The 23,162-nt window shown below is 46.0% G+C and overlaps 1 protein-coding gene across 1 annotated transcript; it reads left to right on the top strand.

Moving 5' to 3' along the window:
* The first annotated feature begins 21,908 nt into the window (after positions 1-21,908).
* LOC135388749 (alpha-(1,3)-fucosyltransferase C-like) lies at positions 21,909-22,955 on the top strand. The gene has a single exon (XM_064618518.1). The coding sequence runs from the start codon at positions 21,909-21,911 to the stop codon at positions 22,953-22,955; it is 1,047 nt and encodes a 348-aa protein (XP_064474588.1).
* The last annotated feature ends 207 nt before the right edge of the window (positions 22,956-23,162 follow it).

Here is a 23,162-nt window from a genome sequence, read left to right as displayed (position 1 = left end):
TTACTCGCCGGGTCACCGGGCCGGGCCGGGCTCTATTTGCTTAGACGCCGGCTCTAGTCACTGGGTCACCGGGCCGGATAAAAATATGAAGGTCCGGGTCGGGCCGGGTCAGTTTTCGATGCGCCCGGGCCGGGTCGGGCCCGGGCCCGTCGGCCCGTCAAAAGTCGGCCCGTGCAGGGCTCGTGAGGCCAAGACCGGCAGAAGTGCGCGAAACCACTTTGAGCTTCCCGCTCCGCAGCGGAACCGATCGGGACACGAACGCACGCGGGATATCGGCGCTCCAAGGTGGCGCCAGCGCGCGGAGAAATGGCGGCACACAGGTCTAGTTCCAACGTTCCAACTGCACCTGCCACTCTCGCCCTCTCCTCTCCCTCTCGGCTCTCTTCCGTTTGGAGTTTGAATTGCCGTGGCGGTCTTCACATTGCATCAGCCTCTGCAATTACCTTTTCTTTTTTTGTTGTTGTTGTCTTCTAGTTATTTAGCTTAATTTTTTAGATGTATTTTTTTACATTTCTCTGGTACTTAATATGTCATGATATTCACCTCAGATGAGAATGTGCACTAATTGAAGTTACAGGGATACAGCATTCGCAGACGCGCGCACCTGGATAAACAGCAATAAAAAAAGATTATGACTGTGCTAAAATAGATCAGAGTACCTAATAGATCAAACAAAACATGGCAAGTGTGGACAAGATGAAATCTCAAAGGGGAAGCTGCCCAACTTGGAGTCTCAGCGACCATTCTGGGAACAAAATGGTACCTGTGAGGCTCCAGCTGGAACTTCTGGAACCATCTGAGACCAGAGTGGTACCACTGGTGTCACCAAAGTGGAACCAGCCACCCCACTCGGGAATCCAGCTGGGACCATCCACATTCAACTAGAACCAGTCTAGATTCAACTGCAACCATTCTGGGACCAGTCCAGATTTTCGCCTGGGCGACCAATTTGCCTTCTTTTTACATAATGAAGGAATTTACTAGAGCATTTTTGTGCACTCCCGTCCACTGTCGTCTATGTGGACAACAAGAGTGAAAATCACGAAGGTTCTTTCGGACGTCGCGTCTCCGCCACGAGGACCAAAGTTAGGAAAAGCGAAAAGTGAAATAAAAGCGAATTCCACCTAACTTCACGCTTAATTTTCTTCTTTTTTCGTTATCTCTCTCTCGGCAACGAATGGGCATAAGGACTTGGAACAAAGGGCTTCGTCACCTAAATATATCCGCCAACAACATATAAATCTTCAAGCAAAATCTAAGGCCACGTCTGGACCAGCCTGCCTAATCTTACGTGGAATCAACCTGTTGTGGCTGTTGGCGATAGATAGATGTTCAAAATAAATATATCACACTGGCTTATAACAAAATAAACAAAAATTCAAGGACGCTTCGACGCCTACACGAGCGTCATCATCAAGCCGGAAACACACGAGAAATGAACGTTCACTTTCATTGCATCATTCATTATACTTTCATCATTCACGTTCATTTATCGTGTATATCTGAACTGATCAGGACGCCCGTATTGGCGCCGAAACGTCCTTGTATTGTTTATTTTGTTATGTAAGTCAGTGTAATATATTTGTTGTGAACATGTCTCCTGGCTTTGGTATATTTTCAACTCCATCATAGATAGATGTGACGTCACAGCAAGAGCGAAGAGAAAATATCAGGTTTCTGAAGGAGTACAGACGCCTTCTGTGTTATCTGGATGGTATTGTACCTTTACCTTCCCTCTTATCTTCTTTTTGCTTCTCATTTTTCTTTTCTGTGTGTGTGTTTTTTGTTTTTTTTCTGAAAGCGGTATCAGCTCACCAAAGGAGTCAGAATTCCTAGCCTTCATAATGAACAGTAAAATGACGACGAGGTTTTAAGGTGCACGACATAACAAAAAATACATGGCCAATTACTTCGCTCAACATCTTGCAAAGTAAGAAGTGGAATAATTAACTTACAACCTGCCGCTGATGCTTCGTGGTGGTCTTTCGTCCTTGCCGCCCAAGCGGAAATTACACACTCCGTAGCACGACCTACTACTATACTAGAGACCTGGACGTCAGCAATGCTCCCAGCACCGGGGCAGTAGTTCTGGCAATCGCCGCTTGGCTATGGGATTTGGCGCTAGCTCGCACTATTTGTTACCACGTGACTTGTCGAAACCGAGGCGATGTATGGTAGGCTGTGTTGACAACGACGAAGGAGCATAAGAGAGAGAATAGCGCGTGCTTAGCAACGGGCTTAGCAACAGCCTGTGTATCCCTAGCAGACTAAAGACTGTGGCAAGGGTGATTCCCTCTCCCCAATAATGCTATGTGACGCTTGCAGCGGTCACTAACGTAACTAACCCATGACCCGTCTCTCCCATAGGGGAGCGCCAGCTGTCCAGGTCTCTAGTATAGAGTAGGTCGTGCTCCGTAGACGAAAGCATGGAGGAAGGAAACACAGGAGCGGCCCTTCCAAGTTTTTGCCATGGGGACGGGCGTGCCAGCGTCGCATTGCACTCTGGGATGCTCCTGTCTACCATGTGACCGCTCACCTGACCCCAAGAGCATGCGCAGGCCAGCTGCCTAAGCAGACGACGGCTACGGAAGTCGTGATTGCAGCTCAGACGCTCAGGTATCTGCCTTGTGATGAGCGCCGCGCGTCCAGTTTTATTTGTGTGTGTTCAGAGGTTTACTCTTGGTATACCCTTCTACTACAAGACAGGTCACGGTCTGCAGGACAGGCAGTACTAGAAACATCATTCGTGGCAGTGACGTTTGTGTGACGATGTGGCCACGTTTTGTGTTGGTTGCTGAAGTGGTAAAGTGGATGATGCTGACGACTCCCATAACTGTCTAAATAATGCATTAATACAGGACAAACAGCGCCGTCTGCGGCGAGTAAGCAGTACGATTGAGTTACCATAAACGAGAAGGTAGAACATCTCAATGAAAAACCATACGGTGTTCAGTTTGGTTCATATATGCACGCGGTGCATCATTGAACCATCCAATACAACCAATCTTTATTCATGCGATGATTCTGACGATTGACATAATCGTCTAAATAATGAATTAATACAGCACAAACAGCGCCGTCTGCAGCGAGTATGCAGTACCATTGAGTTACCATAAACGAAGAAGTAGAACATCTCAATGAAAAAGCAAACGGTGTTCAGTGTGGTTCATATATGCACGCGTTGTATTATTGAACATTCCAATACAACCAATCTCAATTCATGCGGTGATGCTGACGACTCCCATAATTGTCTAAATAATGATTTAATACAGGACAAACAGCGCCGTCTGCGGCAAGTATGCAGTACCATTGAGTTACCATAAACGAGGAAGTAGAACATCTCAACCAAAAAGCAAACTGTCTTCAGTGTGGTTCATATATGCACGCGGTGCATTATTGAACCATCCAGTACAAACCAATCTTCATTCATGCGATGATGCTGACGACTGACATAATCGTCTAAATAATGAATTAATACAGGACAAACAGCGCCGTCTGCGGCGAGTATGCACTACCATTGAGTTGCCATAAACGAGGAAGTAGAACATCTCAACGAAAAAGCAAACTGTCTTCAGTGTGGTTCATATATGCACGCGGTGCATTATTGAACCATCCAGTACAAACCAATCTTCATTCATGCGATGATGCTGACGACTGACATGATCGTCTAAATAATGAAATAATACAGGACAAACAGCGCCGTCTTCGGCGAGTATGCAGTACCATTGAGTTACCATAAACGAGGAAGTAGAACATCTCAATGAAAAAGCAAACGGTCTTCAGTGTGGTTCATATATGCACGCGATGCATTATTGAACCATCCAATACAAACAAATAGTCATTCATGCGATGATGCTGACGACTCTCATAATTGTCTAAATAATGATTTAATACAGGACAAACAGCACCGTCTGTGGCGAGTATGCAGTACCATTGAGTTACCATAAACGAGGAAGTAGAACATCTCAATGAAAAAGCAAAGGGTATTCAGTGTGGTTCATACATGCACACGGTGCATTATTGAACCATCCAATACAAACCAATCTTCTTTCATGCGATGATGCTGACGACTGGCATAATCGTCTAAATAATAAATTGTTGAGTATATGGTCCCATGTTGAAGTGTAAATTAGGAAACCCTAACCGGAGTTTGAGACTTCATAAATGAAAATGCACTACTTGATATTGCCTTTTGCTATGAGGTACACTAGAAGTCAAGAGTCTTCTGCTTCAACACCCTTCACTGGAAATGGGACTGCCAAGTACTTGGTTGACATTCAGATCACAAGATGGTTCTTGAGATGCACCATATAAAATTTAAGCATGATAGACCTAAAATCCAGATATTCCACGATATTCCTTGGGCAGATCCTTGTACAATTTTAACTGGATCTATAGCATCTCGAGAAATGTTAATATGGCATGAATTTTTTTCAAAGCCACTGTACACATGTGCACAAGAAAGTTCGTGTCCAAGAAGCCTTACAGGGGGGGGGGTAATATGTTTATTAAGAAAAAAAGAAGGAAAGGTTAGCCAGGCAAAAAGCCGGCTTGCTATTCCAAAACAATGCGAAAAACGAAAAAGAGAAGGAAGGAAAGATGAAGGAAAAAACGGGGAAAACGAAAAAGACAAGGTTTACTCTCAAAGACCATGGCTGACACGCGAAGCTTAGCATCTTAAACGTCGCATAAACAAAATTAGACGGCGATGAAAACTAACCCTGGTTTCAGGTTTGACGAAGGCACTGAAGGAGGAAATGAGGAAATTAAGTGAGACTAAAAAGAAATATTATAGCTACGTCTTTGTTGCGTACTCCCAGCAAATTTGGCATATGTCTACTCAAAGTATCGAGCACAAGAGGAACAAAATGACGCACAGCAGAGAACAGATTATATAGAAGATGTGGCAAACTCCTAATAGATCTATCACCGTTGTCGCAACTCCCGAATTATTATTAGTACAACATTACTTTAAAGCAGCACTTGTATCTCTATTTCTTATTATGCCACTGTGCGAGGTAAATATGAAGAAATCTTCTGCGGGTACATTGGCAAAGGAAAAAAGTGGACATGCTAGTCCAAAAAGTCTCGGGACTGATTACTCCAGGACGCGATATTCTGGTCTTCTGGGCAAGACAATATTCCGAATGATTTTCTTAGAAGGTACGCCGAGTAAGCTGCGCAATTCCTCAAAATTATTTTCCAGATATCGCTGGACGAAGGGACTGTCCTGAACGAATGGAAATGGCGCTCGTATAAAACCGAAACGTAATGCAGGAGTCCCGACTTTGGTTTCGAATTTTCTCTTCTTTCCAGCTTTTGTGAATTGCTAAAGCAAATCTTTTCCAAACAATTAACATCATGATCAAGTATCTTGATCTTGGCTCACCTTGCTCGCCTCATATTACGCACCTTTGCAAAGCAGTTTAGAACACATCAACGAGTGGTGTTACAAATTGCAAATCAATTTGAACACCGACAAAACTGTGTCTATGCTGTTATATGTAGAACAAAGGCTTTGCCAACATCATAGTATACTTGCAAGGGAGCTTAGTACAAATATCTTGGGGTCGCCGTCCCGTCCGATTTTAGATGGAATTTTCACGTGCGCTTAATAGGCATCACAGTCAAGAGAAAGCCTCTTCTATCTCAGAAGAACAGTTCATTATGCTACTCTTTTGGTCAGACTACCGGTATATAGAACACCCGTGTTACCGATCGTCACGTTCGCGAAGGTAACTTGGGACCCCTTTGCTGCGTCTCTTTTGCGGGTTTCTTTCGAATTGTCGCCACTATACGAGTGTATTATGTGTATATATTATATAATTAATGTACGTTCCCTACTCCTTCCCAGGTCCCTTCTGGGACCAGTATTCTGAAATAAATGTATAAATCGTTATATTTTCGTGTCGTCCCCTTTGTCTTCCGGATTCCTTCCCTCTACTGACTGCTCATATGCAGACTGTAATCAGCAATTCTATCGCTTCCATTGGTTAGCTGCAGTTAACGTATATCTCACGCTTATAGCCCACCACCGACTTAAACATTTCTATCACAATCCCCCGTCACCGGACTTCGCAACCTGGAAGGTAAAGGTCGCTCAGATGAAGGGAACGATGAGCACATATCACGAATATCACTACCCAAAGGCAGAACCGGCTGCTCAAACACGTCTTTATCGTTATCAAAGTACACGTGTCCCAGACCCAAGGACTGATAGGGACGCGCCGACGAATGTTAGCACTGATATCTGGGTGTGCATTCGTTTGCTCCTGCAGGTGACACTCAAGGGGCATTTTGCATGCAGAGCAAAGAAAAGGCACGCTCATGGGTTAACGGCAGGTGTGTAATCACGTGACGAGCTCTTATCAACAAAGAACAACGACACGCGCTTCAAAAACGGAGATCCGGTCCGTGATGCCATGACAGTTCAATACTCGTGAGTAGAGCCCTGCACGGGCCCGGGCCCGACCCGGCCCGCGGGCCGGGCTTGTTATTGGCTGTGTGCTCCGGGCCGGGCCGAGCCCGGGCCGACAAAATACGCCACCACCGCGGGCCGGGCCGTTAAAATACGCCACCACCGCGGGCCGGGCCGGGCCGACAAATATGTTCCCGAGAGTCAGGCCCGGCCGGGCCACGCAGCTAATTCCACACAATGGAGGTGCATTAGTTCATATCATCATGCGCTTGCGTCATTCCTGTGCATATTTTGGAAAGACAAGCAAAGGATACTGCATTATGCATATGATTCGACCCTCTAGAACATTCTCCAAGCCACTTTACATTGCTCCTCACTCCTCACATATTTCATAATCACTTTGGCAAAGCTTGGAGAGAGGGGTAGGGACTGGGAGAAGCAGTTTGTCGACGGCATGCTCTACCTCCGCAAAATCTTGACAGTGTAACGATAACGCCCATGCCCGCGTGCGTTCTGGATTTAATTTGGTCTCGTGCGGTTACGGTGTTAAACCGCCATCACTTGTATGTTTGTCTTCTCTCCTTATAAATTTACTTATAAATTTGTTTGATAATCGCCAGAAACGCGTACGTCGCGGCTGGAAATACTAGGCCGGGATTTACTCGCCGGGTCACCGGGCCGGGCCGGGCTCTATTTGCTTAGACGCCGGCTCTAGTCACTGGGTCACCGGGCCGGATAAAAATATGAAGGTCCGGGTCGGGCCGGGTCAGTTTTCGATGCGCCCGGGCCGGGTCGGGCCCGGGCCCGTCGGCCCGTCAAAAGTCGGCCCGTGCAGGGCTCGTGAGGCCAAGACCGGCAGAAGTGCGCGAAACCACTTTGAGCTTCCCGCTCCGCAGCGGAACCGATCGGGACACGAACGCACGCGGGATATCGGCGCTCCAAGGTGGCGCCAGCGCGCGGAGAAATGGCGGCACACAGGTCTAGTTCCAACGTTCCAACTGCACCTGCCACTCTCGCCCTCTCCTCTCCCTCTCGGCTCTCTTCCGTTTGGAGTTTGAATTGCCGTGGCGGTCTTCACATTGCATCAGCCTCTGCAATTACCTTTTCTTTTTTTGTTGTTGTTGTCTTCTAGTTATTTAGCTTAATTTTTTAGATGTATTTTTTTACATTTCTCTGGTACTTAATATGTCATGATATTCACCTCAGATGAGAATGTGCACTAATTGAAGTTACAGGGATACAGCATTCGCAGACGCGCGCACCTGGATAAACAGCAATAAAAAAAGATTATGACTGTGCTAAAATAGATCAGAGTACCTAATAGATCAAACAAAACATGGCAAGTGTGGACAAGATGAAATCTCAAAGGGGAAGCTGCCCAACTTGGAGTCTCAGCGACCATTCTGGGAACAAAATGGTACCTGTGAGGCTCGAGCTGGAACTTCTGGAACCATCTGAGACCAGAGTGGTACCACTGGTGTCACCAAAGTGGAACCAGCCACCCCACTCGGGAATCCAGCTGGGACCATCCACATTCAACTAGAACCAGTCTAGATTCAACTGCAACCATTCTGGGACCAGTCCAGATTTTCGCCTGGGCGACCAATTTGCCTTCTTTTTACATAATGAAGGAATTTACTAGAGCATTTTTGTGCACTCCCGTCCACTGTCGTCTATGTGGACAACAAGAGTGAAAATCACGAAGGTTCTTTCGGACGTCGCGTCTCCGCCACGAGGACCAAAGTTAGGAAAAGCGAAAAGTGAAATAAAAGCGAATTCCACCTAACTTCACGCTTAATTTTCTTCTTTTTTCGTTATCTCTCTCTCGGCAACGAATGGGCATAAGGACTTGGAACAAAGGGCTTCGTCACCTAAATATATCCGCCAACAACATATAAATATTCAAGCAAAATCTAAGGCCACGTCTGGACCAGCCTGCCTAATCTTACGTGGAATCAACCTGTTGTGGCTGTTGGCGATAGATAGATGTTCAAAATAAATATATCACACTGGCTTATAACAAAATAAACAAAAATTCAAGGACGCTTCGACGCCTACACGAGCGTCATCATCAAGCCGGAAACACACGAGAAATGAACGTTCACTTTCATTGCATCATTCATTATACTTTCATCATTCACGTTCATTTATCGTGTATATCTGAACTGATCAGGACGCCCGTATTGGCGCCGAAACGTCCTTGTATTGTTTATTTTGTTATGTAAGTCAGTGTAATATATTTGTTGTGAACATGTCTCCTGGCTTTGGTATATTTTCAACTCCATCATAGATAGATGTGACGTCACAGCAAGAGCGAAGAGAAAATATCAGGTTTCTGAAGGAGTACAGACGCCTTCTGTGTTATCTGGATGGTATTGTACCTTTACCTTCCCTCTTATCTTCTTTTTGCTTCTCATTTTTCTTTTCTGTGTGTGTGTTTTTTGTTTTTTTTCTGAAAGCGGTATCAGCTCACCAAAGGAGTCAGAATTCCTAGCCTTCATAATGAACAGTAAAATGACGACGAGGTTTTAAGGTGCACGACATAACAAAAAATACATGGCCAATTACTTCGCTCAACATCTTGCAAAGTAAGAAGTGGAATAATTAACTTACAACCTGCCGCTGATGCTTCGTGGTGGTCTTTCGTCCTTGCCGCCCAAGCGGAAATTACACACTCCGTAGCACGACCTACTACTATACTAGAGACCTGGACGTCAGCAATGCTCCCAGCACCGGGGCAGTAGTTCTGGCAATCGCCGCTTGGCTATGGGATTTGGCGCTAGCTCGCACTATTTGTTACCACGTGACTTGTCGAAACCGAGGCGATGTATGGTAGGCTGTGTTGACAACGACGAAGGAGCATAAGAGAGAGAATAGCGCGTGCTTAGCAACGGGCTTAGCAACAGCCTGTGTATCCCTAGCAGACTAAAGACTGTGGCAAGGGTGATTCCCTCTCCCCAATAATGCTATGTGACGCTTGCAGCGGTCACTAACGTAACTAACCCATGACCCGTCTCTCCCATAGGGGAGCGCCAGCTGTCCAGGTCTCTAGTATAGAGTAGGTCGTGCTCCGTAGACGAAAGCATGGAGGAAGGAAACACAGGAGCGGCCCTTCCAAGTTTTTGCCATGGGGACGGGCGTGCCAGCGTCGCATTGCACTCTGGGATGCTCCTGTCTACCATGTGACCGCTCACCTGACCCCAAGAGCATGCGCAGGCCAGCTGCCTAAGCAGACGACGGCTACGGAAGTCGTGATTGCAGCTCAGACGCTCAGGTATCTGCCTTGTGATGAGCGCCGCGCGTCCAGTTTTATTTGTGTGTGTTCAGAGGTTTACTCTTGGTATACCCTTCTACTACAAGACAGGTCACGGTCTGCAGGACAGGCAGTACTAGAAACATCATTCGTGGCAGTGACGTTTGTGTGACGATGTGGCCACGTTTTGTGTTGGTTGCTGAAGTGGTAAAGTATGCCAGTAATCAAACTTATAAAACAATGAAGGAAATCAGATGAATCGGCAGCTGTAGCACAGCGCCAGCTTGCAAACGAACGATTCAAGATGGACTCACAGACAGGGATACGAAACAAACCGATCAAGTACGTACTTATACGAATGAAACGTTATTGCCGTGACAGAGCTGCTTTCTGCTGAACGACAGCCGCAAGCGCGGTAAGAACACGTTAACAAAATGTTGTTTCCGCAATGGTGTTCACATTTAAGAGTAAATGACTTTGGAAAAGCATTAAGCACGGAAAGCAGCGCGAGCAACAAAGCGTTGCTAAACCGAACCTTTAGAAAGGATCACGTGGTGGACAGGAAGTAATGGCGGTTTTGACAGGGGCGACCGCCAGAGGGGTCCCACGGAAATCTGTTCGAAACGGCCGCTCCTGTGTTTCCTTCCTCCATGGACGAAAGCGTGCTAGGCGAACGCAATGCATCCTGGTCGCACGTCACAGCAAACGTGATGGCACACGTGACCTTAAAGATGGCGGCACCCGTGATCGGCAGGCAAACCATTTGTAAACAATGCGGTTGTCGTTTCTGCGCGACGTTTTGGATGTCTTTCGATCACGGTAATAATTTTTATCCGATAATCTCGCAGTAAAACGTGTAGTTTTGCACATAAGGCCTCGTACTGTTTACGACTTCCAAAGATGTGATGACGACCGCGCGTTAAGGCTCACCGAGCCGATGCGATGTACTTAAACTATAAGGAGAAATGGGCTACCATGTTGCGGAAGAAGCACTGCATGGTTTACGCTGGCAAAATATGTTCATCTCTTGGCTTTATAACGACAGAGATATGTCGGTAAACGGCAGAACGACATGCTAAACAAAGTCACATGACCTCAAAATGACGTTTTCTATGATGTGCGACCAGGACAAAAATGCAGTTTTGACAAAGGCACCCGCTTGAGGGTACCCAGGGAGCACATGGTGGGCTAGAAGACGTCTAAATGACGTCCAAAAAAAGAGAAAAGTGCCTATAGAATGTATAGGCACTAGACCAAATGTCAAGTATCCGTCCACTAGACGTCAAATAACACGTCTAACGTTACGTCACTAAGCCATCTAGCCCTAGACATCCGATGTCTATGTAACTAGCCGAGATTTAGACATTCTTTTGACCTGGATGTCTGGAACAGGGTCAGACACTTAACCATGTATGAGACATGAAGTCTACAGCTAGACCAATTTTATCCCTCCATTCAGGCGACAGGTCTAGGGTTATACACTTCCTGTACCTTACTTTAGCCACCCTTAGACGTACTTTAGACCATGACTAGTCCTGCTACCGTCCTGGCATGCATTCATGGAGAAATGTGATATAATTGCAACATGAATCTCAGCATGAACATTTATTCACACTAAACCACACACGAAGTCTATGGTACAAAACTCAGTCTAAAACTGGATTGACTTTGCTGCCAAGCAGGGGTCTTGTGTTTTGACTGACGAGCGTTGAACTGGCGGCAGGGTGTTGATGGCCACCTCATTCCTTTCTTCCAATGACTGATTGTTGGTGCTGCAGCACTGCCTCCAATGACTCACTGTGGCTAGAAAATAGAACAAAACATATGTCAGAAAGCATTATGTAGGCTGCTAGTTCTATCTAGTTCGTTTAGTGGCTGTGCACACTCTTTCACGGGATGCTTGTCTGGCCACATAAGAGCAAAAACCGTATCAACACTGATCTGAGAGACACATAAAGAAAATAAGCTGCACGTACAAAAATCACAGGACTGTTACAGCTACACAACACGAATTGCAGCAACAGCTTAAAATCTGTTTGTGCGTGACTACCTGATGTGGACGCTGCCAGGATCTCAGGGAAACGAGGATATAACAGCTGTCGCTGTGAAAGACACCTGGTGAAAGTACATCAATGTGACGTTTTCTCGTGATGCACGACCTTACCTGGTCGAGCAGGCGACTGCAAAGCACTCCATGATTGGCGCAGCACTTCCATCACTGCATTACGCTCAAACAACAACTGTGCTGCTCTCGTAACTTTGGTGCAAAAATTCTGTACAGGATAAAAATAAACTGTGTATATTATAAAAGACAATACAAAGCAAGAGCTGTATCACCACGTCAAATATTATAAGGTCTATTCACATGACGTCATCCGCAGGAGACCGCCACTGTCGCTAGCAGGCAGATTTGCTGCCGTCGGCCACCTTATTGTAGGTCCCATCCAAGCCGTTGCCCATATTGTACTCACCGTACATCAGGTGTGTGAAACTTATTGCTCTGTGATTTGTAGAATATCCAAGCAATTTCCATGTTTTCGGTGTTAATAGTGACCTAAAAAGCATAATGCAGCGAACAAATGCAAGGACGTAACATTGAGGGACCTATAGGCTCTTTTCACGTGACGTCACCGTAGCAGACGACAGAATCCCGGCGCCATATTTTTGTGTAGCAACGCTGTTGTGCGGTCAGTCGCAAAGTGCAGGCGTCGGCGTTTACACGGAATATAGCAAATGTCACCGTGTTGCAATTGATATGGCGTCATCAAAACGAGCACGAAACTACCGTTCAACACTATCTGGAGATGACCTTAAACGGTACGAGATCAAGGTGGAAAGGTGTAGTGGCGTCGACCCCTTCCTGCTTTCCCAAAGTGACTGCGTGAGGGATGTTTCGTTGTGGCCGGAGTTGGACATAATGGACATACATGATTATCTTGTAACTAGGACAAGCTATCTCACGCGAGAGCAGTTCAAAGCGACAAAGTCACTGGAGGCATACAACTATGTCACTAGTGGCTGGGTACGAGAACCACGTGTGAAGCTCCTGAACGGTGGAGAGGTCGTCATGATCACAGAGGTAAGTGTACTTAGGATCAGCAGCTGTTACGGTACAGTAGACAGTGACACTGCAGCAACAGTTAAACTGGAGAAACATACCCATCGGTAAAAACGGGACAGAGAGAACTAGAAGACACACGGACGCTGGTGTCCAGCGTCCGTGTGTCTACATCTCTTGGCCCGTGTTTACCGCTGGTTACCTTTCTCCAATACTACGTACCAACAGAGGGTTGGGGGTGGGGGAGGAGATGGGTTTCGTAAGAAAAAAAGACCAGCTGGTCCAAACTTTCACCCTTCTACAACAGTTAAACGGGGAATTTGAAGATGCATGCAGCCTTCCACTTATTTGTACAGCGAAATCTTTTTTCTAATTGCAGGTTAATCACTCGCAATGCCTGTCATCACCTCCACTGACTGCTTGGGCTGTTATTCGGCAGGACGGTGAAGTCATCTTTGGACATTGTACCTGTATGGTAGGGACAAGTGAAACGTGTTCTCATGTAGCATCACTTCTCTTCTACATTGAAATGGGACAAAGAGTTCTTGAATCAAGTTCATACACTGATCGTGCTAATTCTTGGCTGCCGGCGCACGTTAAAAAGCTTGTGCCAAAACCTATATTAGAAATGGATTTTTCATCTCCAAAAGTACGGAAAAGGCGCTTCAATGGTTCTGAAGTCAAGCCACAGATGCTACTCCAGCGTATTCCAGCACCAGAACCCACTGAGGAAGAGTGGAGTACACTTTTTGATGACCTCATTGGTACTGGTCACAGGCCAGTATGTGCTGGGACAATGTCCAAATATAGCGATCTCTATGTTCCACACTTAATAAGATGCAAGGCTGCAAACTTATCATCTCTACAGGACCCACGTGCAACACGAATGAACTGGGATGAATTGTTAGAGAAATGCAGAACTGTGGCAGAAAGCCTGGAAGTAAATGATGGAGTCGCTAAGGAGATTGAGAAATCAACGAGAAAGCAAGCACAGTGTGACCAGTGGAATCGATGCAGGGCAGGCGGTGTAACAGCCTCTAATCTGAAAGCGGTGTGCCGAAAGGATCTAGAGAAACCCTCAGAGAGCTTGGTAAGACGGATATGCTACCCCAAGCAGCACCTGTTCTCGACAAAACAGGTGAGGTATGGCAGAAAACATGAGAAAGATGCGCTGGACACCTACAAATCAGTGGCAGAGAAGACACGTGCAACTGTGACATATAAGGAAACAGGATTGATTGTGCCGAAGACTACCCCGTTCTTTGGAGCAACACCAGATTTGTTGGTGGAATGCAACTGCTGCGGAAAAGGGTTTGTAGAGGTAAAGTGTCCTTACAGTGCAAAGGATGTCATCCTCGTAGAGCTTACGAGCCAAAAAAAAGCAGTTGTGTCTACAATCAGTCTGGCAAATTATCATTACGTCGTGACCACGCGTACTTCTATCAACTACAAGGACAAATTTTTGCTTGTGACATTTCTTATGGTGACTTTGTTTTATAGAGCAAGAATGACTTCAGTGTGGAGAGAGTAATGGCAGACACAGCTTTCATCTCTGAGGCACTGGATCAGGCAACAATTTTTTTTGTCGGGGCCTTCTGCCAGAACTGATCGGAAAGTGGTACACCAGAAACAGTGAACGGAAGAATGTCACTCAATCTCAACAAGACTCTTCACCACCTGTTCACAATAGTGCACAAAGGCGACTACATATGCCACTGACAACCATACAGCTGACAAACCAAAACAACAGTGCACATTCTGCAGGCACAGAGGATGGGACATACTGCATATGTAAAGGGCCTGAGGAAGGCAAAATGATAAGGTGTGACTCTGAGACTTGCACGACTGGTTGGTTCCACTTTCCATGTGTTGGGCTAAAGACCACACCAAGAACAAAGCAGTGGTACTGCAACAGCTGCCTCCACAAATGAATGACCATTAGAATTGTGTGGTATTTTACTCATTTTTATTAACCATCATTTCACAGTTATCTCCTTTACTAGTCTTATGTGCAATAAACTTACAGGAGTCAAAACTGCAACACCCTAACAAACTCATCTTCATTATAGATGGGTAGAAATCCAGCGAACCGGTAGAATGTAGGAAGGAGTTGCCTCAGGACAGAAGCCGCCGATATTTCGAACAGAGACTGTTCGAGACTTCTGGGCACCGTCCTCATCATTGGCATTGTATTTAAAGGGTTAGGTGTGACGTGTTTAAAGGTTCATGCGAATTGTGGGTCAACAGCCCGGAGGGAAGAAAGGTTCCGTACGGGGTTTTACGGCCGGAGTGAATGGCTGCTGAATGGCGTCCGGAGTGAATGGCTGCTAACAAAGCAGCCATTCACTCCGGCCGTAAAACCCCGTACGGAACCTTTCTTCCCTCCGGGCTGTTGACCCACAATTCGCATGAACCTTTAAACACGTCACACCTAACCCTTTAAATACCATGCCAATGATGAGGACGGTGCCCAGAAGAAGAACAGTCTCTGTTCGAAATATCGGCGGCTTCTGTCCTGAGGCAACTCCTTCCCTCATCTTCATTATGAATGCTTAATGAACTGGTATGGGAGAAACAACAGAGTTGCAAAGGTTTACCAAGCAGCAGCACACAGTGGCTATTTTATCAATTTGTGACACTTCCATGCTGCGGTTAGTCACGAGGGTGTCAACTGGCAGTGGGCCTTTGAGTATGGTATACTTGTTTCGCACCATACCAACAATTCTTTCAACATGTATTCTTACATTTGCAAGTGAACGTGTTGATTCTAACTCAGCACAGCTGAGATGTGTCCTACCTTGGGTGAATGCAGGGACGTGAAGGGTTGCACAGCACAACCCTACGCTCTCTGCGATCAAAAAACCCCGATCTGCCAAAACCACATCACCATACTCCAAGTTAGTCAGAATTCCACAGTCATCAGTAATCACCTTGTCACTCGTTCGGCTCCCATATGACCTTGAAATAAAAGTTATACTACCAAGAGGGCAGATAGAAATGAGGAACTTGACAGTATTATGCCCTTTATACTGTGACCACGTTGCAGCCCTGACATCTAAAGAACTGGGACGATCAATGAATATTTCAAAACAGTCCAAGATACACCGTACTTTGCACCCGAAATGTTCACAAAAAGGCAACGGCATGGTTTTCGCATTTTCTTCTTGTGTTGGCCATCTGATAAGTAGGCGAAGCCTGTCATACAATGCATTAAGCCATCTATCGATAATCCTACACACCGTTGGTACTGACACACCAAATCTGTAGGCCAAGTCCTGTAAACTTAGGTTGAGACGCAGCCTCATCAAACAGACAATCATCTCCTCAAACTTTGACAGAATATTCTGTGCTCCATGTGACACGTGATCACATAAGGTCCATGTCTAGTTTAGCGGCGCCACTCGATTTCAAACTTCTAATCTACATACCTGGATGGGATTTTGCATGGTGCATCGTAATCCAGAATAATCAAGCGGCGGTCGGTTCCACAAATTCCTCCAGAGATCAGTTTCCCCTGGAAAGTTTCGGCAGCGGCGACCATGTCATCTCCATGCGCCCATTGTTTACCTATGACAGCTTACGCACACCTCGCACTCTTCCCAGCATGCCTTTCGCCTGTTCGTTGCTAAGACGCACAGCAACTCCGCTATCGGACGACAGTCGGCCTGCTCCTCACGCAATTGCTCCGCGCCAAAATTGGCACTGTCTTCTGTCAGCACAGTCTCGAACAACTGCGGGGGGGGGGGAGGCTACCGCCCCCCCCCCCCGCATGTAATATGTACTGACCTGGCCTAACCTAACCTCACTATACTTCGTTTAGTGAGGGAAACGAAGCTCTATGGCTGATGCGTAGGAGTACCACAAATGATACCCGTCGAGATCTAGTGCTTTCATTGTGCATTCTTGGCAACGAGCGAGAGGGAACAGGCGAAATGCATGCTGGGAAGAGTGCAAGGTGTGCGTAAGCTGTCATAGGTAAACAATGGGCGCATGGAGATGACATGGTCGCCGCTGCCGAAACTTTCCAGGGGAAACTGATCTCTGGAGGAATTTGTGGAACCGACCGCCGCTTGATTATTTTGGATTACGATGCACCATGCAAAATTCTATCCAGGTATGTAGATTAGAAGTTTGAAATCGAGTGGCGCCGCTAAACTAGACATGCACCCATTCTCAGAAGATTTGTACATAGTCACACTTTGCCTCATTTTGCCTAAAGCCTAGTTGACCTCTTACATCATCTCCACATCTTCAATCTCCAAAGCAGTACAAGGCTAAAGTAATCAGCTACTACACAAAAAGAAGGAGGGGGAGGAAAACAACAGCTGGCACATCTAAAATTCAAAGAAACCCTGGTGCTTTCACAGGGCTACTCACGGCTCAGTCCTGGATCAGATCCGGATGGAAAACAGCTTTTCGGGGCCTCAGTAATAGATTCCCTTGATTGCAGTGACTGTGAGGCACAACTCATTGGCTTGGTAGCAAGTGGGCTTGCATCTGTCAAGGTACAGCATTTCGTGTTGCTTTCAGTAAGTACAACACTCCTCATAGCAGTTACCATTCGTGTTGGGAAAGCATGCTGAAGTTAGCTCAGGCAGTGCATCCAGAACTGTGAATCAGGTTCATAGAGAGCACCTGGTGAGAGGGACAGCAACGGTGTCCAGTAAAGACTCTCCAGAAATTTTGTGCAGGTTTGGGGGTCACACCTTTTAATAGTGTTGATGGAGAGCAGGGTGTGTGAAACACTGACCTCTGGTAGATGATTTCTTGTTATTTATAACCAGGTACCCATGTTCTAGTAATCTAGAAAAGGCCTTGGCCCTCTTGGAGGAAGTTCCTAATGAATTTGAGTGTCTTTTGTGGAAACAAGTTGTAACTGCCTTTCTGTCCACCCTTCTTAGTTGCCCTAGCAAAAGCAAATATGTAATGCTGTACACCATATCTGATGCTAGCACACTAATTGCTTTGAGTGTTCTCAGTCTTCTCAAATGGAGCTACCTCGTACATACGCTGTGCCATGTTGGCAACAACATAAATCAGACTGCCTTTACTTTTTAAATTGGCCCTTCAGTGCTTCATGTGACTGCAAGAATGGCACCCCCAAAATGATAGGCAATGAGAATGATTTCTGCAATGTATTGAGCTTTGTAAAACAACAACTTAATTTGAAAATATATTCCAAAAGCCGGGTGACGACTCCATAATGTAGCGTCCTTTACTGCAAACACCGCTCAACACAACGATTAAAAACAGAGCGTAAACGTTTTGTCGCCTATCCGGGTGGCATCATCAGTACAACAAAGGCCAAAGACGAGCACATCAGCCTATCTAAGAGGGCATCATACACATCCGATAGGGGGCCACGGTTTGTATTACAGGCTGAAGCATCACGCCTGATAAAGCAGGATTCTAATATCTTTCTAGGGCCCCATCGCTAGTGTGCAAAGGTTACTGCACCATCAAAATATATGCCCCTTAGGACAGCAATGGTAGATTAATTCAGTCTTGGTTAGTTAAGCTAAGCACTAGTAGCCCTGGCAACGTCCCTTGTGTGCTCTTTTAGCCTTGTCCCGCGTCTTTTGTCTATCTCGCCAATCTAGGTTGCATCACATTCTATGCACTCAACTTGATATTGCCACGAATCATCATCGCGAAACTTCCAGGGCAGGCACGAAACGGTACATCTCATCCCGGCGCATGCTGAAGAAGAAGCAAGAAGCTTCCAGACACATCGCCTGCTCTCTGGCAAACGGACGTGCTGTTTCTAGACTTTTCGGTGCGACGCTTAAATGCTTGTGCGCTCCAAGCTGGAGCATTCATTCTTTGGACTCAGTTGTGTTCAGAGAGCTACTACTCTTGTGCTTTTGCTACCAAGTGTTTAATAAACCATTTGCTGTTTATTCTACGACTCGCTGGCCCATTTTGCTTCGTGACAATATGCACAGTCAAAATGCCTGATGGGCACAGTGCCCTCCAAATAGCGTATGAAATACGTTGGATGAAAGGAATGCGCACCACCGATTTGACTCCTTTGATGTTGTTTTTGATTGTTCTCTGTTGTAGGGATGATGCCACCTGGATAGGCAATGAAACGTTTACTCTATTCTTAATTGTTGTGTTAAGCCGGTGTTCCCAGTAAAGGATTTTACATTATGAACTTTGTTTGAATGATGATTAGTGGCGAGCTTCATACCCTGGGCCACTACTCTAACAATTGCTTGTGGTGGTGTGGCGAAATGGAATAACGAGCCTTGTAAACAATGTACTTGGAAATATATTTATTTATCTCTCATAGGTTGAAGAACCCAGTGTGGTGTTACATAACGGAGGGGCATGTAATCATACAAGACCGATCACCAAAAGGCCTTGCTTTTGACTAGATAAAAATGTGAAGCGATTGTAACATAACAAATGCTGCATGGTGGCGATATGATAGGTTCTCCTCACGAGTTGTCGCAACGGTTACGGTTAGTTGAGAAACTGCATATCCAGGTAGCAGGATCAAATTTTAATTAGGCTACTTTGGCCAACACGCGAGCATACAGCACAGTGTCAAAAGCCCTTACAAAATAAAAAAAATACTACATCTACGTGTACCCAGAAATCAAGACAGCTCAAAATGCTGTGAACGAATTCCACTACGTTAGTTTTGCCTGAATACCCTTTTCTAAAGCCATGCTGGAATTTAAAAAAAGAAATCGACAGACTCAACTTGGTTGACAACGTGGTAGTACATGATGTGCTCCATTAGTTTACAGGGAACCCTAAAAAGTGGAGCTGGTTGGTAGATAGAAGGAGCATAGTTGTCACCTCTTCTGAAGACAGGAATCAGCTTGAGACCTATGTCCTCGACTCACACACATACTAAGCACCTTTCACACAGATTAACGTATCTTCGTTCCAGCTCTTTCACTTTCAGATGTTCATCTCTGTTGAGTAGTATGTCATTCTTGTAATACACATTGGAATTGAAATGCAGGTGCATAAGGGATGCTCTGAAAGAAAACTGTTTTGTTTTAGTCCTCTTAATGTTTCAGAAAACGAAAACAAACTTCACGGTGACTATTCTTCTGAAACGAGCAATTCCAGGATGACAGCAAAAAATATATCTCGCCATATCATTATATCCACCTGGCACTTCAATTGAATAATGGCAGTTGAAGATGATGATGATTCAATTTAATGGCACATAAGCAACTCGGGCTATAGTGCGCCAAAACCATGGTAAAACTGTGACTTGTTAAATATCAGACGATTATACTAAAATAATATACTTTGTTGGTTGGTAAATTGAGATATAGACAAAAACATGATATGATAAAAATAAGCAATTGAAGAAAAGGCAATTGTTGGCTTTGTGTGACTGATGTCGAGTTTGCCACACTACGTGTTGAATAATAATGTACGCTGATATGCTGTAGCATATAAAGTACCAATATGAAATGTTACCAATATGAAATGATACCAATGTGAAACCAATATACACATACTTACATTTCAACCTTTCTTGAAAAAGGCAGTCCAAGTCTGTCGGATTTGCCAAACTCTATACAAAGCCAGTAAGCACAGTGTGGAAAGACTGTTTCATCTTTCGAAAGCGGAGGTGCAGCTACCACGACGCTTCCCCATCTCAATGCTTCGGAGCCGCATAGCCTAGTAAGGAGCCATCAGAAGGATCTCATAAAGATAACTTGGTTGAAAAAGTGGAGGGTTCTGTGGGATACATAAGAAAGCATACGCGTTACACAACAGCTACGGGAATGATCGACTGCACTTGTATGGTTTTCAGTACGTAGACTTGGAACTGAAAAATAAATCTGCTAACCTTGTTGAAACTACTTTTCCGTCAGGACCACACGAGAGCACACTTGGTTTCTTTAGTTGAAGGTATCATCAGGTCCCCATGCTCCTTTGAGATGCAGCAGACAGAATTTCGCTGAGGCGAGTGATTGCCGTTGCGCCGTTGCGGTTCGTCGCTTCGCAGCAGATCAAGAACAGTACACCGCAACGATAGGTGAAACGTCCAGAATATGGCGACCAACTCCAACACCAACCCAATGACCCGAACAAAGAGGATGAACAGGGAGTCCCACAAGTTCGCAGTTCGCAAGCTCGGCATACGGCATCCATTACAGCTGACCGGATACGGAAGCATATGAAACGCGTGTACAGATTGAAAAGAAAATCGTAGAAACTGTTGCAGGTGATAAATGCAGGGTATATTTTTCTTTTTGAGGCTCTGTAATAAAAAAATATTAACATAGAAATGCTCTTTCATGAAGGAAATTGACAGGTATTGCGTGACCACGTGACGCGTTTGAGCCAATTGTGGGTGTTGCGAGTGGCCCCCGTGTTGACGTCATCTTGATGGTGGGCCGGGGTGGATATTCTATATAAACGTATGTTGTCTCGGTTTGACGCTAGGCGTGCTGCACTCGGATGAAGTCGAATGTTTAAAATTCGAGTTTAGAGAAACCGCGGGGTTTTAATGCATGAATTTTCGCATGGAGAGTCCTTGTTGGGTGCTTTATCGACTACAAGTACGAAAGAGCTCCCACAGTTTCTGGTCAGAGTCCCTTTAATGCCTTTATGTGTGGCAATTCCTTATTGAGATGAATGTGGGATATCCGCAGGCTGGGCTACTAGCGATTACTAACGATTCACAAATTTGATCGAGAGCGCTTCAATATTTTTAAGTAAGGTTTTGGAGGAATGCGTACCGATAGCACAGAGGATCCATGATAAGATTTGGAAACCCAAAAGCCGAGTGTCGAGCAGAACCATTGGATCACTTGGTGTGGAACGACTCATTTGTCCTAGTGGAGTAGCTAACGAACAGCTGTTACTCCACCGTTTTACAACCGCCCTCTTGCACGCCGCTCATAGCCAGAGTTGCTTCACGGCGCTAACACGAAATTAAATAAATGAATAAATAAAGAAACAACCGCCCTCTAATAAGCGCGTGAAAACACGGTGCCGAGAACACCTGGCGCGCACGATAAGGGCACGAGTGGCCGAAGTACCAGAAATGTAGGAGGCCGGCCGATCGCATACTCGTTTGTCTCTTATCTCTCCGTGACTCACGGGATCAGGAGTGGACGATAACAGCCGCGCGTTATTGTGTGGATTGTCTCCCTTCCGTGAAACACTTTTGCGCAGCTCATGGCACGAAGTCCACGATGGGCACCGCGGATACTCGTACTCGTTGCAGTGGCCGCAATAGCGCTGTACATCTACGGGACTGCGCACCATTCTGGAGGCCTCCCACTTCATCGTACGCAAATGCTGTACGGACAATGCTGTACAGCCGGGCGTCTTCCACCAAGTTCAGCAACATCCCCCGGACATCCACAACGGACATCCCCCGTATCTTGCTGTGGACACCGTTCTTCGGATCGCGTCTGCTGGGGCTTTCTTCGCAGGACGAGATTGAAATTCCGGAGTGTAGTCGCCGCTGTCACGTCACTTACAACAGGGATCTTCTCTCTTCCAGCGACGCCGTAGTGTTTCACGTCAGAGACATGAGCCTAAGGGACATGCCCGCACGTCGTTCGCCTGCACAGAAGTGGGTGTTTTGGTGTATGGAAGCGCCGCCCAATACTGATGGCGTCGACCTCGACAGCATGAAATCAGTGTTCAACTGGACTATGACCTATCGAGCTGATTCGGATGTTCCTGTCGCATATGGATCGCTAGAGAGAAGAGAGAAGGGTAAAGAAATAGCATCGAGCAGTAAGAGAATATGGGAACAAAAGAATAAGACTGCAGTCTGGGTGGTCAGTAATTGTGCCGCGCACAGCGGACGAGAAGCTTTCATAAAAGAACTGCAGCGTTACATTCACATCGACGTCTACGGACGATGTGGGACTCACAAATGCCCCGTAGATTCCTGCGATGCTTGTTTCCGTAAGTTTGAGTCTGAGTACTACTTCTGGCTCGCCTTAGAAAACGCACTGTGCCGCGACTACGTGACGGAAAAATTGTTTTCCGCTCTCCAGCGCGTCATCGTACCCGTTGCCCTGGGCGCTGTTAACTACAGTGCCGTAGCAGCACCGCATTCCGTGATAGACGCGTCTGCCTTCGAGGGACCGAAAGAGTTAGCTGATTATATGGAAAACGTGAAAAGTGATTTCCGATTGTATCAAGGGTATCTCGAGTGGAAGGACAGGTACGATGTCGTCGGCTGGAATGAAAGATTCTTTTTCTCTGTGCGAAAAATTGTATAGTGCACACTTTAGAACTAAGTCTGCAGTCGAAGACTTGTCGTCATGGTGGATCAGAGACTCGGGGTGTTATGAGTGGAACGACGAACACTGGAGAGCTCGGAGAAGGAAAGACATCGTTTGACACGGGAATCGGGACATTTCGGTACGGGACATTTTAGCACGGACATTGCGGTGCACGGGTATCTTGGAGCACGCGGATCTTTCGGT

This window comes from Ornithodoros turicata, chromosome 1 (genome assembly GCF_037126465.1).
Source record: "Ornithodoros turicata isolate Travis chromosome 1, ASM3712646v1, whole genome shotgun sequence".
Lineage (NCBI taxonomy): Eukaryota > Metazoa > Arthropoda > Arachnida > Ixodida > Argasidae > Ornithodoros > Ornithodoros turicata.
Note: the sequence above shows the minus strand (reverse complement) of the source record. Positions and strands in the feature narration are given on the sequence as shown.